Source organism: Xyrauchen texanus, chromosome 36, assembly GCF_025860055.1.
Source record: "Xyrauchen texanus isolate HMW12.3.18 chromosome 36, RBS_HiC_50CHRs, whole genome shotgun sequence".
Classification (NCBI taxonomy): domain Eukaryota; kingdom Metazoa; phylum Chordata; class Actinopteri; order Cypriniformes; family Catostomidae; genus Xyrauchen; species Xyrauchen texanus.
This window is the reverse complement of record NC_068311.1, coordinates 19275614-19292526: the sequence shown is the minus strand read 5'-3', so window position 1 is coordinate 19292526 and position 16913 is coordinate 19275614. Positions and strand designations below refer to the sequence as shown.

Sequence of the window (16913 nt, the reverse complement as noted above, 5' to 3'; positions counted from 1 at the left end):
AGGTGGGGTGCGTGCGCTGCAGGGGTAAAATCCTATGTGATGAGAGCATTCAAAAAGGAAATGTAAAGGAAAAGCACATGCTGTTCTTCTCATTCGGAGGAATGGTGCCTTAGATTCACTTGGGGACCCGTAATGGCTTGAATTACATTCAAACATTCTCAATATGGCTTAACTGTTTAAATGTCTTGAACAAAGCCAGCTGACCCCTACTACCAGGCTCCCTCCTCCCCAATCAGGGGCCATTCTGGCTGGAGCAGAAGGGTAAAACGTGGCCCGCCACCCTCCCTTTCCCAGAGCCGGCCACATACTGGCTACCTGCCATCAGCATAGTTTAAACTGCCTTGCCTCATACCCTTTACCCTCTCATCTTATCTATCATTCACGGCTTGCGTGAGTCTGCCTTAAATAGTCAGTGGAGTGAATGTTGACTGCTGTGTTCACTTTAAGGGTTTACACTTACTTCAAGGAGGGATAAGAATGTGTCCAAAACTAAACATTTTCAAAATCAATGATTTATTTTTACAAGTTGGACTAAATTGACCTTGACACACTTGTCTTAAAAATGCGAAACGTGGTGGGACATGGCACGAAATGACATACAATGGCCAAAGACATGATTTAAAGTAGATGAAATTCAAGAAGCAAATCTTGTGAGAGAGTTTAACGATGCAAACTTATTAACAGCTAAAGCACAGCATGGTAATTGTAGCCCTGCCTCCAAGTATATTAAAAATAATTATGGAAATAAAAATCTGGAAAAAACTAGGTGGCCTCACTAATAGACTAGTCGGTGGGCCACTAGTCATTCATTGGGACTCATCCCTACTTTAAAGGTTTACTTAAGGCCTACGAGCTAGAGCCATTCCCCTTCATACAGTCCAGACACACACAAAATGTAGCCAAGCACTTAAGGAGTGTTTTAAGGCTTGAGTTTCATGCAAAAACAGCAACCGCCGCCAGAAAACCTCTCTTGGCGGTGGCGTCTTACCTTCTGTCATGAAGTAAGGGATACGGAAACGGCCCTCCAGAACACGCTGCCGCAGGACGGGGAGAGAGGGGCCGTCAAAGGGCAGGGCCCCACACACCAGTACATACAGGACCACCCCCATACTCTGCAGGAACACACACAGCACCAGTTCATCAGTTAATGGCATAAATGTATTTATTTTTTAAATATTTCACACTGATTGAAATCCAGTGACAACTACACACAGGCCAAAAAGGGGCCTTCATTTTTATTTTTCTATGCTGTCATTTCCAGCTGTGTTTTTCACGCCGACTTGAATTTGTGTCAAAACTTTAAATCTGGGGTAGCCACAGCACTACACACTCTGATGAGAATCATGGGGCATTCATATAGGACAAGATCTACCTTTCAAACAGCTAGAGAGAGCGCAACTGAATGAAACGGTGATTGTGTGACCCTCACTGTGCAAGATGTTGAAAAAGGTGAAATTCAAAGCAATGGCCAAATACATCCTTCTGACAAATATTCATAAAATAGTAAATTAATTATTATTTTATGCATATACTATTTTTTTTATTAAATCTTAAAACGCTAAGGTCATAGCGCAAGATGCTGAAAAAAGGTATGAAGCAATAGACAAAGTCGTCCACCTGACACATTTGCAAAATGATAAAAATATTTATTCTATTTTTACTATATTATGTTTAGAATATAGTATATTTATTCAAATTTGTATGTGATTTTTTTAAAATGACTTGAAATCTTAAAACGCGTCCCTCTATGTGCAAGATGCTGAAAAGGGGGAAATGAGAAGCAATGGCCAAAAACGTCCTTCTGACACATTTGCCTATGTACAATAACTAAATATTTTTAAATCTTTTTTACGATATTACAATTTTCTATTTATAATATAGTTAATTTATTAATAACTTATATTTAGACTATTTTTAACATGATATCTTAAAACACAATGCTCATGGCACAAGATGCTGAAAAAAGGGAGCCAAAGACATCCGTCTGTGACACATGTATAATAATTCAAAATAATTACAGCATATTACTATTTTATGTTTATAAGATGATATATTTATTGTTTTAATGTAGGTATGGTAATATTTCTGGGCCGGTACGATAACCAGCAATTCATAGCTCATTGTGGCAGATACCGCTAACCAATATTTAAAAAAAGATCAAATGTTTAATCATTTAAGCTGGCACTGCAAGGTAATTAATTAAAAGCTTCTCATTTGAAAAATATGTGTTATTTAAAAGCTTGAAATTTGGACTTGCTGCTATTTAAGGTTTGGCAGATGTAACATGAACCAGAAATGTGCCTATATTACAGATGTATGCTGATTTGAATGAGAAATAAATAAAAATACACATGAATAATTTGTATGGTATTTAAAAAAACTTGGAACTTTGGAACAGCCTACCAAGTCAAATTAGAACTGCCCCCACAATGCCAATTTTTAAATCTAAACTAAAAACATTTTTATATGATTTGGCCTACAATTTATGACGTGATGCTTCACTGTTTTTGCTCTGTTTTTGTATTATGTGTGACTTTGTGCTGATTGTATCTGATGGTAATTTATGTTTCATTGTACAGCACATTGGTCAACGGTAGTTGTTTTTAATAGTGCTCTATAAATAATAAATTGATTGATTAAATTGAAATTGATGGTGCCCATTTATATGAGTGTTTACAATGACTCGCTGTCATGGAGAGACTAATGAACGTCTAACAGCTATAATAAAGCATTAAATAAAAATTAGGAGATAAACAGCATGTAACAAATATTAAACAACAAAACAAACCACACAAAATCTAATCTCTGTGCTATTTATAATAACAGCCAGAATGCGAGTACAGTGGTGGTTTGTGTCTGTTATGAATGTGTGCTTATGAGCGTCTCATTCACAGATGCTTGTTATAGCACTCATCTCTAACAGTTTCACTGTATAACTTATGAAATAAGAACACAACAATCATAATGAGAATAGGTAAGATTATAGAGATCAAATAGTCATGAGTCCTAATTTTAGAAAAGTCTCAACTCTTAAAATACATCAAGCACATTTGTTTCACTCACAAACTGATGTTTTTAGCATCTCGAGTCACTATGTGAATATTTTTTCAAGATCTATGAACCATGTTAGGTTGCTTTGGGGCTTGTTTTAATAGCAATGGTGTTCTGCAAGTAACAATGTGCTGTTTCCCACTTTCTATATACGTTTCATTAAGTAATAATTTAAAATGATCGCCCCAAGTAACATAAATACATGTTTTTGTCGCATTTTCGCTTATTGCCTCATGAAACATAAAAAGAATATGGGAAATGGCATGTGGTCATTACAGCAGATTAAAACAATACCCAAAACAACATAAATTGAAGAGATGTTGAAATAATCCACACAGAGCAATATATTTAAATAATATTTAGATTTTCCCAGTTATCACTCAATAATACATCGGTCGCTGATATATCATGCATCCCTATTTTAATGTATATTTATGCTATTTTTAACATGGCATGCCATCTTCAGCGTGACTCTCATGGCGCAAGATGCTGAAGAAAGCATGATATGACACATCAGTGAAAAAAGAGGGTTCCTACCCTTTCTGATGAAGGAATTTTCATGACTTTTCTGGTCCTTTGTAATTACTGGATAAGAATTTAAAAAATCATTTTATAGAGATTGCACTCATAAAGAACAATTCCTAGCAGATACAATATTTTACAGCTTAGCACAGCTAGCAAAAAAATTATGACTTTTATAGTTCTGGAAATCACAATTCTAAAATTCAAGTTTTCCATGGCCGTGAGAAACCTGTAAAAATATTGCATAGTTCTGGAGTAGACAAAATGACCAAAATGCCCATCCCTAAAGTGTGATCAGTTCAGTGGTGATGCACCAAGTCACACGGTGCAAATGCACCGGTACATGCACTTAATGGCAGTTTATCCAGAGGGAGAGAGCTTTCACATGATCTGATCTCTATCGCTATCACATGGACCACAGGGTGTTTGGTTTACGCTTTGACGTCAGCCAAGCTCTCAAAGGTTAAATAGGTGGTAACACAAACAACTGCCAGCAGACTCACTTATCATTTACAGTCAAAAACACTGCAGTGTGAACCTTCATGGATTCACTAGCTTATTAGATCACTGCAGAACTGTATTACCCAGATGTCCAGCTGGGGTCCCTCATACTGCTGTCCCTCAAAAACCTCCGGGGCTGCATATGGAGGACTACCGCACCACGTGGCCAGGGGCTTTCCTGGCTGGAAGAAGTTTCCAAAGCCAAAATCTGCAAAGAGAAAGAGGCATATTTGAGATAAGAATGAAGTGGGCAGGCTTCATATCAGGAATATATCTCATTTCAACTTTGGGGCATGTAAAAAATTTTTTTATTATTAACATAATTTCTTGCACACCCAGCGCAAGTCTCGTCACACTCCCATTCAGCTGGTGAAAACAAGCTGCGAGATTGTGAGGAAGGATTACATCAAGATGTAGATTGGAATACAGGTGCGAAAAACTTCATATAAATAAAATAGACTGCTCCTCTCTCACCGTTGCTTGCATACTAGTGATTACCTCTCTGTGTGATTTTGAAAAATGTAAACATAATATAAGAAACATTTAAGATTGATCAGTAATCATATAAGCAAGTTTGTGACATTATCACTTATGTGACAGGTTTTCTTTAATTAAAACACTTTCACTGGGGGGTTGTCAGCACAGCCATTGACCAGGAAATTAAAGAATGGCACTCCATGTCAAAAAGGTTGCTGACCCCTGGCCTATAATAATTATAATTAGCTTTATATAAAAACAACTCTAACAAGTCTATGGCATGCCCTAGTTAGTGATAGATAGCTAAGTAAATGTGTATGGGTTTTGTGAAAATCGCCAATTAAAACAGTAAGGAGCTGCCATCTGCATGCTGTAATCATGTTTCTGTGTGAAATCCGTTCACGCATGAACTACAGGTGTAATGTCTGCATATTACCCTGCATATAAAACATATTACCATGCCACTCGGTACACAACTTGCAAAAAAATCCACTCCTTCCAGCACAGTTCGATAAAAAAACATGTTTAAAATGCACACTTGCCGTTCCCCATTGGTATAAAACAACTAGATATATACCATGACTAACAAGCCGTAACATTGTGTGAATGACGAGAAAAGATCAGACTACATTACATAAGGTCACTTAAAATGCCTGCTCCACTCTGTGACAGCCTATGGGATTGACACTATGCCGCACAGCATTCATGCCATACTCTGCTGGCAAATGTTGTATAACACGCCACTCTGACAACAGCCAATGAAGGAACAGAGGGCAGCCTGAGCAGTATCTGTAATAAGGCTCCGTGGACCATGCTGTGGAAACACTGAAGATGGAAACCATCAGCACCACCTCACTCTGGCTTTAATGGGTTGGATGAGCTTTGCAAAGTGCTCACAGATTAGATACAATGGCCACCATTGCCTGACGTCAAAGACAGTGATGTGAGATGGACAAATATGGCTCTCAGGCAAAGAAAAATCTGATATTTCTTGTGGGTCACTTTACTTAAAAGCCGTTGGCTGCTATTTGTTTCCAAGTGCGTGCTCAGTGTAGGAAGGCATTACTCTGACGTCTATGTGCCGATGTGTAGGATCCCCCCACCTGTACTTTAATAGTCCCTTTTACACATACAGCCTTTTCCATAAAATGTACTGCAATTTTCAGGTAAGAGGTCATGTGTGAATAAGACCCTTTTGAAACTGGTACATTTTGCTCTGAGAAGTTGTTGCAATACCTATATATTTCCATATTGATGTTATGTGTAAACAGAGCTATAAGATTAACGGTTTCAGTTCGTATGAGGTCAGGACGTGTTGAATTAAGAAAGTTTTGATGGGGATGACGCAATTACTCCCGATTCACCGGTGTTTCGGCGTGAAGAAAGAAAAACGTCAACAAATTGGTCAGATAGTGAAATTAGTGAGCTTCTCCAGAGATTCTATTGTTAAAATAAAAAGATACCGCCACGCTTTTACCATAGGAGAGAGCGCAACGGTCAACTAGGATGTTAACAGTACGTCATTGTTTGCAGATAACATACAAATGAATGGGGAGACCCGTAAACTGACACCTTCCTGACGCAAAATTGACTGACTTCTCTTTTAAAACAGCAGTTTTATCATAGTAAACTCCACACATAGTTCCTTCCAATAGGATTGTTTAGTGTAAAACATGTTAAAGATTAGTGGACAGGCAGTCAGTTCATTAGGTGATGTGCTGTTTCCTCACAAAAACAGTTTATTTAGCACACTGAAGCATCTCCTCCATAGACATCCATTAAAAAACAACCTCTTATCTCCTCGTCCTCAGTGTACCGCCCATAGAACGTCAATTGGACAGCCACGTTATGCTATTTTATGCTAAGCTTGTAGCCTCCCAATGTAGAAGGGTTCTGGCTTCTCTTCAACCAAACTAATTAAGAAAATTGCCAACAGCGATATACAAACACATTACTGTGCTTTTCCGCTGCAGATAGCGTCTCCGCCTTTGGATGCTTGTGACAGCATTTTGTTCTCTATAGTTCATCAGTCTTATTTGAAGTTGTCACTTATGAAGTCATTGAGCAACTCCATAAATGCAAACATTTGCCAAAAAATCAAATACATCTCCGACATTAAAGGCCTCATACGTTCAGATACAGTTTTGAAATCGCAGTAATATTGTATTGCAACACAGATATCGATATAATATCGTATCGACAGGTCCTTTCAGATTCCCACCTCTAGTTCTGTGTGGGAAGGCATTACTGTGACTTTTACATAACTAATCCGCTCCAACCGCCCACTTGCGATTTATAAGGATTAATTTGGTCATTTGGTTTGAAATTATAAATGGAATATAAAATCTGATTATTTGCCAGACATTTCCAATGAGTAGTGAAAGAGTAGGAGACATTTAGTGACCTCATAAAACGAAGAGAAAGATGAAAAGCCATCGGGGGGTTGTGTTGTCACTGTGATGTAAGTAGCCAGTATGATGAGTCCATATCAGTTGAGCTGACCCACTTCATGGGTTGAATGCCAAGCAGGGGGAATTGACGTCAATGCTCCAGGCAGTCCACTGGTTGACATCGCAGGGGTGAGACTCAACATTTAATACAGAAATCACTCAATCTCATCTGGTTGCAAGCTAAAAGGGATTGTTCGCTCAAAAATGAGAATTCTGTTTATCATTTACTCCACCTCATGTTATTCAAATGCCATATAATTTTCTATCTTCTGTGGAACACAAAAGGAGACCTTAAGCAGAAACTTAGCCTCAGTCTTCACTTTCAATGCATCTGGGTGATTCTCACGAAATCCAGATTTAGAAGGTGTCCAGCATCAGAATTTTTAAAATGCCCTTAAAGCCAATTTTCTTTTTGCACATATAAGATTAAGGTCTGAACTTACTATAACCATTATTTTTACAAGATTTAAAAAAATATTTCCTATATAATTGTTTACATTTTTAGATGAAGTCCATAAAAAAAGATCATTACTGCAACATGACATTACATTAAATATATGGTTAAAAATGTGTATTTTTGGCTAATGTTAAAGTAGACTCTTATTACTCAAAGCTATGTAAAACTCTGGAGAGATTACTTTTTCATATTTATTATTTTCTCTCATTACCGAAACATACGTGATGATTTACAATTTATTTTATTTAATTGAAAGATAACATACACATTTGTTATGTAGCAGACCTTAAATAAGTAGTGTTGTGTAATATGTATATACATTTTAAAACAAAATATGATTATCTAATTATTACTTAATTTGTAAAAAAAGATACATGTTGCGGTAATGAAAATGCCATTTCGGTAATGAGAATCAATGTTTCGGAAATGAGATTTAGCTCACACATTAACTGTTGACAAAGGGGTTTGATGCCTAACCCTATTTTACATATTTAAAACGCATACAATTTTTTAAATAATATTTATTTCATGAACACTTTCATTTTCTCATTTATCGTAATCGTCACAGTACCGTGCCTTGTGTTAACAAGTGTTGTGTATATAAGTTACAATGTTATGCTCATAAAGAATCATGTCATGTAGCCTACACTGTAGTACTAACAAATATACAACCATTAGTATAAATATTATCATTCTAGTATAACATATAATCATGTGTTCATGAGAACTTTTTCAATGTAACATATTATCATGTGGTCCTGAGAAACATTTAAATGTAACAGCATCATGTGCTCTTGTAAAAAGATTTTAGTTTAGCTAAAACACTTTGGTCCTGACATTCAACCACACAACCTTTTTCTGAGAATAATTTCATGTGAAGAACTTGAATAGCAGCAACTCGATTTATGAGTTGGTCAAACAACTAAAACAAACAACTGGAACGACTGCTTTGTACTAGAGAAGCACCGATCGAAAGGCCAGGGACCGGAATTAGCCGATTTTCCGCATGCTCGGCCCGGACCGGTAACCGGCCGGTCAGCCTCACGTCTTACCGATTCCAAGCCGGTCCGTTTTGTTGCCAGCGGCGCAGGCAATAACGTCACAGCCGCATGTAAACATGTCATTGGCGTGGGAGATCTTCACTGTGTGAGTGATGTATATATAAAGTTCGAAATGTGTAATAATTGTAAGGCCAAAGTAAACCGTGGGGGAACCACCACAATAACTTTCGGAACAACAAACCTAATTAGACACTTATAACACCATCACCCAGCTGAAAATGCCCATTTTAAAAAAGAAGCTAAAAAGTGAAAGCGGCTAAAGCTAGCCAGAGCTCAGAGCCAGCCACAAGTCAGCAGCCTCTCCTATCATTCCTTGGATTGAGCAGCGAAAAGACCAAAGCAATTACAAGGAAAATTATGCAATTCATGGCCCTGGATGACCAGCTGTTCTCCATAGCTGAGGACAAAGGGTTCAGAAATCTGATAAATTTCCTCGATACAGAGTATGAGGTACTTTCCGACGTCGCGTTGCCCGAGTTGTTTAATCTCGTGTCATGTCACATACGCAGCCTGTTATCTGTCAACATTTGGGTACACAAATCCGGGAGAGGGGAAGGGGGGTGCTGGATGGCAGAGGCAGGCTAAATACATACAAATTGTGCCGTTGTGATTTAACGTAATTTTTCCCACCGTGTCCGATATTAAAATCAGTGCGACACACACTACAAAAGGCGTGGGCATTGTCAATATGGCTTCGGATATAAAATTCAATTGTTCCATCCAGCTGTTGTTAAATTTACATGTATATTTTGTTTTTTCACCGGAGCACCAGCTGATTCTTCTCCTCCCATCTACCAGTGATGCTTGATTTAACATCCCGCGTCTACTACCTGCGCAGATATCAACAGTGCAAATGGGTTGTAGGTTGCCAGATTGTGATCATGGCAACTGGACCACCTTGGAATAATATATTGATGTGATTATTCATATAACGTGGTTTGGGCCATACAATTTACGGGAGTTTTTTTTGGGAGAAATAACAAAACGGGAGACTCCCGGGAAAAACGGGAGTGTTGACCGGTATGCAAGCCATTCCTGAAGCAGTGCTCTGTTTTACAACTGATATTTGTACATCTAACCTAAGTTGAGCGTATTGGACACTTCAGTTTTTCAGATCTTTGGAATTGTTTTGTTAGACGAGTAATAAAGAGAAAAATGTCCATTTATAAAAATAGTGGAAAATGACATCTGTTATATAAAGCAACTCATTTGCAGTTAATTGTTATTTCTACCTCTTTCCAGTCACAGAGCACTTTATTTTGAGAGTTGTTTAAGCGAGAGAAGATCCTGTAACTTAGTGCAGTTTGGGGGAAATTGTAATGTTTAATAATTAATTTTATTATGAAAATAAAATTTAGCATTGAAGCAAGGTAGATTTTGTTTGTATATGTGGTCAATAACAGTTCTTGGAAAGAAAATCGGGAAAAAAATCGGTATCGGCAGGTCACACTTGCAAAAAATCGGAAATCGAAATCGGCCAAGAAAATTGCAATCGGTGCACCTCTACTTTGTACCAATCACGTTTTCCCCCAACTGTAACTCATTCATGAGCGTTTTTTATGTTTTGCCCATATGTCAGGTAAAATGCAGAAATCTATAGCAGAGGAGGTGACATTTCTGCAAGGTTTACGCAATTTGTTCAAGAAGTGTTTAAGGCAAATATCAAGTTATATTGAAATGAGCAAGAGTTATAGTGCATGTCCCTCCTTCATAAGTCTGTTTCTCATTACCGAAACATTGAGTATCTCCACCGCAACAGGCCTTCAATTGTTGCGGTGAATGATAATGGTGTTGCGGAGGATGAGCGACCTTAAACTTTCTTGCTAACTGTGGAAGCTAAATGAGGGTTAGCTAAACTTTCCCTCTCTTTTTATATTTAGACCATAATGGGGTATATAGTAATCAAAAAATTAAAACGGCAACATTTTTTAAAACTTCACAAACTCATGTTTCAGTAATGAGAACTAAAAAGTTGTGTAGGTACTATGACAAACAAAATTTTAACTTTTATTTGGAGAGAAAAAATAAGAACTGCTTACCTGGTAGCCATCTTGAGTGTCACAGTCAATGATGTCCCTTTCAACAAAATTTCTTGATAATGTTAGTTCCTTGAGGACTTAAACAATGATTGAAAATTGTTGCGGAGGATGAGAAAATTGGTCTTGGACACATTTATATTCCTTATTATTGTCACTACATTTACCAATGATCAACAAATACCACATGTTTCTTTACTGTAAATGTTTACAGTATAACATGCACTGAAGCTTTTTATTTTTTATATTTTTTAATTATAAATATTTCCATCTCAAAGAACACAAATCCAGTCATGGACACGTTGCGGTAATGAAAAATTTCCCCTTAAATGTGGAAAAAACAACAAAATTGGTATTTATGATGTCATTTAAAATCATGTGCAAAATAGTACATGAAGAAATGTTTATAACTGTATCCTTCTTATTTTGATAGCATTTACTTTTATCATCGAAATGTTTCATGACACCTCATATGTCTAATTTCGCGAGAATCACCCATCTTCCATACAATGAAAGTGATCACGAAAATCTCCTTTTTCATAGAAGTCATACAGGTTTGGAAATACATGATAGTGACTAGATTACAAATTTTTATTTTTTTTTATGGACTACTGGTGGACATGCATAATGTACAGTACTGTGCATTGCTGTGGATTTATGTTTGAGGTCGGCTGTACAAAAATATCTAATTATTATCCACCTCTGGGAGCTCTCCCACTCCTACAGGTTTGCCCATTAGAGTGCACAATCCAACATGGATTATGGGAAAACAGATGAAGCAAATATCACTGGACACTCTGGCATCATACTTTGATTTTTTTCCATCATAAAATCATGATGCACTGATTCACTGTAAATGAAGCATAGTGTAGTGCTTAGTATGTGTTTGAAACTTAACGATAATAAAATAACAAAAGTTGACAATATAATGTTCAGAAGTTTTAACCAAAATGTCACAATAAGACCAGGCACGTTCCTGGTCTTATTGTGAATGATTCATTGGTGCGCATGATTCTAAAGAAACATTTAGCTCTTTAGTCTTTGTAATCTTTAATCAATTTGTAATAACTTGCTCTTCCTCTGAAAAGACTTTCCTTTTCTGCTGACATGACTTATGTTGTGCAGACCACAGGATAATATTAATCACTAGCAACATTGTTATTTAGGCATAGCCTAGTTTTAGCAAACTCACATTTAGTCTGGTAACGCCCACTTTTCACAATTCCTGAACTGCAGTGAATTTGGACTTTTAAAAAACGTTCCGGGTTCAATATAAATGAAACTCAGTTGACAGCATCAGTAGCATAATGTTTATAACCACAACAAAATTATTTCGATTAAAAGCAAAACTCAAGGTTACAGTGAGACACTTACAATGGAGGTGAATGGGGCCAAATTTGGGAAGGTTTAAATGCCAATTTTATAATTTTATAAAAGCACTTACATTAATTCTTCTGCTAAAACTAGTGTATCATTTAAGCTGTTACGTTGTTTAAATTGTCATTTTTTTCTGTTGTTTTAGGGTTATAGCGTTAGTTTGTCATGGCAACAAAGTTGTAAAATTGGCTATAACATTACATAGAAAGGTTAGTAAGTGATTTTTTTCTCACTAAAATCATGTTAACATGCATATAGTTCACTTCTTGTGGATATACTTTTGATACAGTGAGTATTTTAACATTTACTGATTGGGCCCCCATTCCCTTCCATTGTACAGATGCTGTCGATTAAGCTTAACTTTTATTGATCCCAGAATATTTGTATAAAAGATTAGAGTTCATCTACTAGATCAAAATGACACAGGCACAGAAATGTTTGAAGTGTAACATAAAAAAGCTCATGACCTTTCTTTGAGTGACTGCAGTGCATTGGTGTGAGGTATAAAAGAAAAAGACCTAGTGGGACCTCCCCTTCTGTGACTGGCCAGTGCATATTTGCTGTGCCAAAAATCAAAAACCAACATTGTGACAGTGGAGTTTGGGCACAGAGTAGGTAGATGTGTCAGGGAAACTGACAGTGTTTTGTCTGTGTGTACATACGGGATTGGGAAGCACTTTCTTCAGTGAGCCTTGCATGGCTGCAACACTCAAAGTGTGGCTCACTTTGGAATCAGTGAGCTAGTCTCTTGATTGCTCAAATTGCAAATAAGAGTGAACCTTGACCTTCATCTATGGTACAGAATACAGCAGAATAGACCTGTGGCCTCTGTTTTTCATGGCTCAAACAACGAAGCAGTCCCTCGTCATAGTCCCTTAGCAGTGCAGCTTTGAATTAATCAATTGTCCATGACATTTACCCTATAATGTACTATGCCAAGATTACAAAAATGTAGGGAACTGTTTGGGAAACCAAAAGTACCAGAACCATTTGACTAACACTTTTGGGACAGATACTTTTTTGTTTATATAGGTGCTACAACCTGTAATGTTTTACATGTTAATTAAGTGTAGTGATTCTTAACGAATTTAGGATGCATATTTGACAAGGACAACTGCATAGGCCTAACATAATACACAAAATTATACATAATATACAAAATAATAAGTTATGTTATGCAAATTATCGAGAAGGACAGTAATTGTGATGGCCTTTACCAGCAATCTTGATGTTCATGTGTCCATCTAGAAGCAGGTTCTCCGCCTTCAAGTCCCGGTGAACAATGTTACGATTGTGACAGTACTCGACAGCAGATAGAATTTGCCAGAACTTACGCCGTGCCTCTGGTTCACTCAGCCGTCCATGCTTGGCTAGATAATCTGAACAAAAAAGAAGATGGGGTTAACCAAACATTAAGAAAACAAAGACAATCACTTTCCTAAACTTCACCCTGAATCAATTAATACCCATGATGAGTGCAGTTTTCTTTCCTTTGTTGACATATTTCCTATTAAAACAGGACGTTTGGACATTAAAAGTTATTGTCCATATTTTTTAATTAGCCAAGAGGCATGATTTACGTCACAGCTATGAACAATGATTTGCTACTTGCTATTCAGTTGCAGGTGGTATTAGGGAGATGGACATTCTCATCCTAGAGAGCACTGGATTGGACAGAAATATGTGTAGTGCAAGATGAGTCATCAATATTTTTTATCCATTTTATCAGACAAAAAATACATTTTAAACTTGTGAGACCCCCAACGTACACATGCATGGACATTGCATTCGGTCTTCTCTACACACAACACATAATTTAAATGAATTTAAACTGATTAATCTTCAGAATATTATGGGCTGTCAGTACAGGGTTAAACTTTTGACAAAACGACTCGGTTACTAACGTAACCTCGGTTCCCTGAGAGAGGGAACGACTATTGCGTAAGTAGCTTACGCTATGGGAAAACTCCGTTTCTCGAGAAATATTGAAGTCTTTATGTAAAACGCATTGCAGCTGCACAGCAGACAGTGATGAGCGAAGCAGCTCGGTCATTGGCTTTGCTGCGGCAACTGCTCGAACCAATGACGGGGCGATTTAGAACGCGCCACCAATGGGGGCGCGCCCCGCTTTCGCGCGCTCATAGCCTGCTGAAATCAGCATATGAGGGCTATATAATGAGCATCCCGTCATTCCAGTTCTTTAGGTTCAATCGACTGAAGCGACTGACCAAGCACAGGCACGGCAGCTTACGCAATAGTCGTTCCCTCTCTCAGGGAACCGAGGTTACGTTAGTAACCGAGTCGTTCCCTTATCGAGAGGTCTCTCCTATGGAACCCCATGTAAAATGCCGTGCGTGCTGACTTCGCTGTATAAAGCCAGAGGCGGGTGCCTGAGCCTTAAAGCAAAGTGATGTTCCCCGAGCCGGCCAGAGGCGAGCTATTTAGTGGGGTATGACAGGGCGCCCTTACCTACAAGGTGGGGTGCTCCTTGTACAAACACAAACACATATCTTATGTACTGAGTTTTTATGTACTGGTACGCATAATAAACCCTCTAAGCCGGTCAGAGACGGACCTTATAAGGGAGGAGATAATGCCCAGCATGTACATACTCCAGTTCATTCCACAGTCAGACTGATAGAATGTTGGAATGTAGTGAGGGGACCTGTAGGTTATAAAACCTGATAAATGTCGAAGGCGAGGCCCAGCCTGCCGCCGCACAAATATCTTGAATGGGTATCCCACTCGACCATGCCCACGAGGAGGCCATGCTCCTCGCAGAGTGAGCTCTGACGCCTAAGGGGCTTTGAAGGCCCTTGGCCTCATAAGCTAGCGCTATAGCATCCACTATCCAGTGCGATATTCGTTGCTTTGAGACAGCGAGACCCTTAGTTCGGCCGCCAAAGCATACGAATAATTGTTCCGTCTGTCTGAACAGGGCAGAACGTTCCAAATATACTCTGAGCGCCCTGACCGGGCAGAGTAAGTTTGCGTCGTCCTCGTCTGCTGAAGACGATAGCGCTGCCAGAGATATCACCTGTGCTCTGAAGGGTGTAGAGAGCACCTTAGGAATGTACCCGTGCTTTGGCCTAAGGACAACTCTGCAGTCGTTAGGTCCAAATTTCAGGCAAGCAGCGCTTGATGACAGCGCGTGCAGGTCGCCTACTCTTTTAACTGAAGCGAGTGCCAGCAAGAGCGTGGTTTTGAGCGAGAGCTGCTTGAGGTGCACGGCTAGGAGAGGTTCGAACGGGGCACCTTTGAGTGCGTCCAGGACCGTGGCCAGGTCCCAGATCGGCACCGAAGGTGGGCGAGGAGGGTTCATCCTCCTAGCGCCTCTTAGGAAACGAACAATCAGATCGTTCTTTCCCAATGAATGTCCTTTATCAGGATTGTGTGACGCTGCTATGGCAGCCACATAGACTTTGTGCGTGGAGGGTGTGCGGCCCGCCTCCAGCAGCTCCTGCAAAAAGGCAAGTACACTCGGTATCTTGCACGTTTTGGGGTTCAAGCTCTTGGTATCACACCAGTCACTGAACACTTTCCACTTTTGGGCATACAAGCGCCTCGTAGAGGGGGCTCGTGCCTCAGCAATGGTTTTCAGAACTCCACTGGGGAGGTTCTCGGGAACCCGTTGAGGGGCCATGCATGGAGGGCCCACAGATCGGGGCGGGGATGAAGAATCATCCCGCTGGCCTGTCCGAGGAGGTCTTGCCTCAGCGGAATCGGCCATGGGGCAGATTGCATCATCTGTACCAGCTCTGGAAACCACGTCTGGTTTTTCCAGAGTGGGGCTACCAGGAGCACTGCACATTTCACCTCCTTGATCCGACTGATGACCTGAGGCAGCATCGTGATCGGGGGAAAAGCATACAAGGGGCGGCTCGGCCAGATTTGGGCGAGCGCGTCCGTGCTTTTGAGAAGAAGAGAGGGCAGTGCTGCGTTTTCCTTGGAGGCGAAGAGGTCGACCTCTGCCTCGCCAAAGGTTCGCCATAACCACTGAACCGTCCGAGGGTGGAGAGACCAATCTCCTGGGAGAACTTTGTCTCTGGATAGCATGTCCGCTCCTTGGTTCAGGACGCCTGGCACGTGCGCTGCTCTTAGCGAGCGCAGGTGGTGTTGTGACCATAGGATGAGCTCCTGGCCATAGAGTGCAGGGAGCTCGACCTGAAGTCCACCTTGGCGATTTATATACTGAAACTACAGTCATGTTGTCCGTTCGGACCAGGACGTGTTCGTTTTGCAGGTACGGAAGCAGGGCTCTGAGAGCCAAGGCGACCGCTTTCATTTCCAGACAGTTTATATGTAGGCGCTTTTCCGGGTTTGACCAAAAACCGGAAACAGGCCTGCCCTCGTAAAGGGCCCTCCATCCTATTTTGGAGGCATCTGTTGTGATCATTTTTCTCCGTGTATTCACGCCCAGACTCACGCCGGTTTGATACCATTTTATGGCTTTCCAGGGCATCAGGGCTTTTATACAGCCGTGATTCGCTCTGATCAAAAAGTGGCCTGAGCGCCACGCGTGAGTGGGGATGCGGCTCTTGAGCCAGCGCAGGAGAGGACGCATGTGCAACAATCCTAGCTGGAGTACAGCTGATGCCGAGGCCATGAGGCCGAGCATTCTTTGAAATCGTTTGACGGGGCGTGCGCGCCCGTTTTGAACGACGTTGCAAGGCGTCGAATAGAGAGCGCAGCTCTGATGAGAGGCGCGCTGTCATCTGCACTGAGTCTAGCACTATTCCCAGAAAAGAAATATTCTGGCTGGGGGATAGCACGCTCTTTGCAAAATTTATTCTCAGACCCAGGCATTGTAAATGGCTGATAGTCCAAGATCTGTGTGTCATTAACTGAACCTCTGATTGTGCTATGATTAGCCAATCGTCGAGGTAATTCAGTATCCGCACTCCCCGCTGTCTCAGGGGGGAAAGTGCTGCGTCCATACATTTCGTGAATGTACGGGGGGCCAATGATAGGCCGAATGGTA

General features: G+C 40.0%; 1 protein-coding gene across 1 annotated transcript in view; it reads right to left on the bottom strand.

Moving 5' to 3' along the window:
- The window catches only part of sik2b (salt-inducible kinase 2b), a 62459-nt gene that overhangs the window by 25642 nt on the left and 19904 nt on the right, over positions 1-16913 (bottom strand). Inside the window, exons 4-6 of the mRNA XM_052106951.1 lie at positions 13150-13311; positions 4158-4282; positions 989-1112 (exon numbers count right to left, since the gene is read on the bottom strand). Coding sequence (XP_051962911.1) covers positions 989-1112; positions 4158-4282; positions 13150-13311 — 411 coding nt within the window. The remainder of the gene's footprint in view (positions 1-988; positions 1113-4157; positions 4283-13149; positions 13312-16913) is intronic.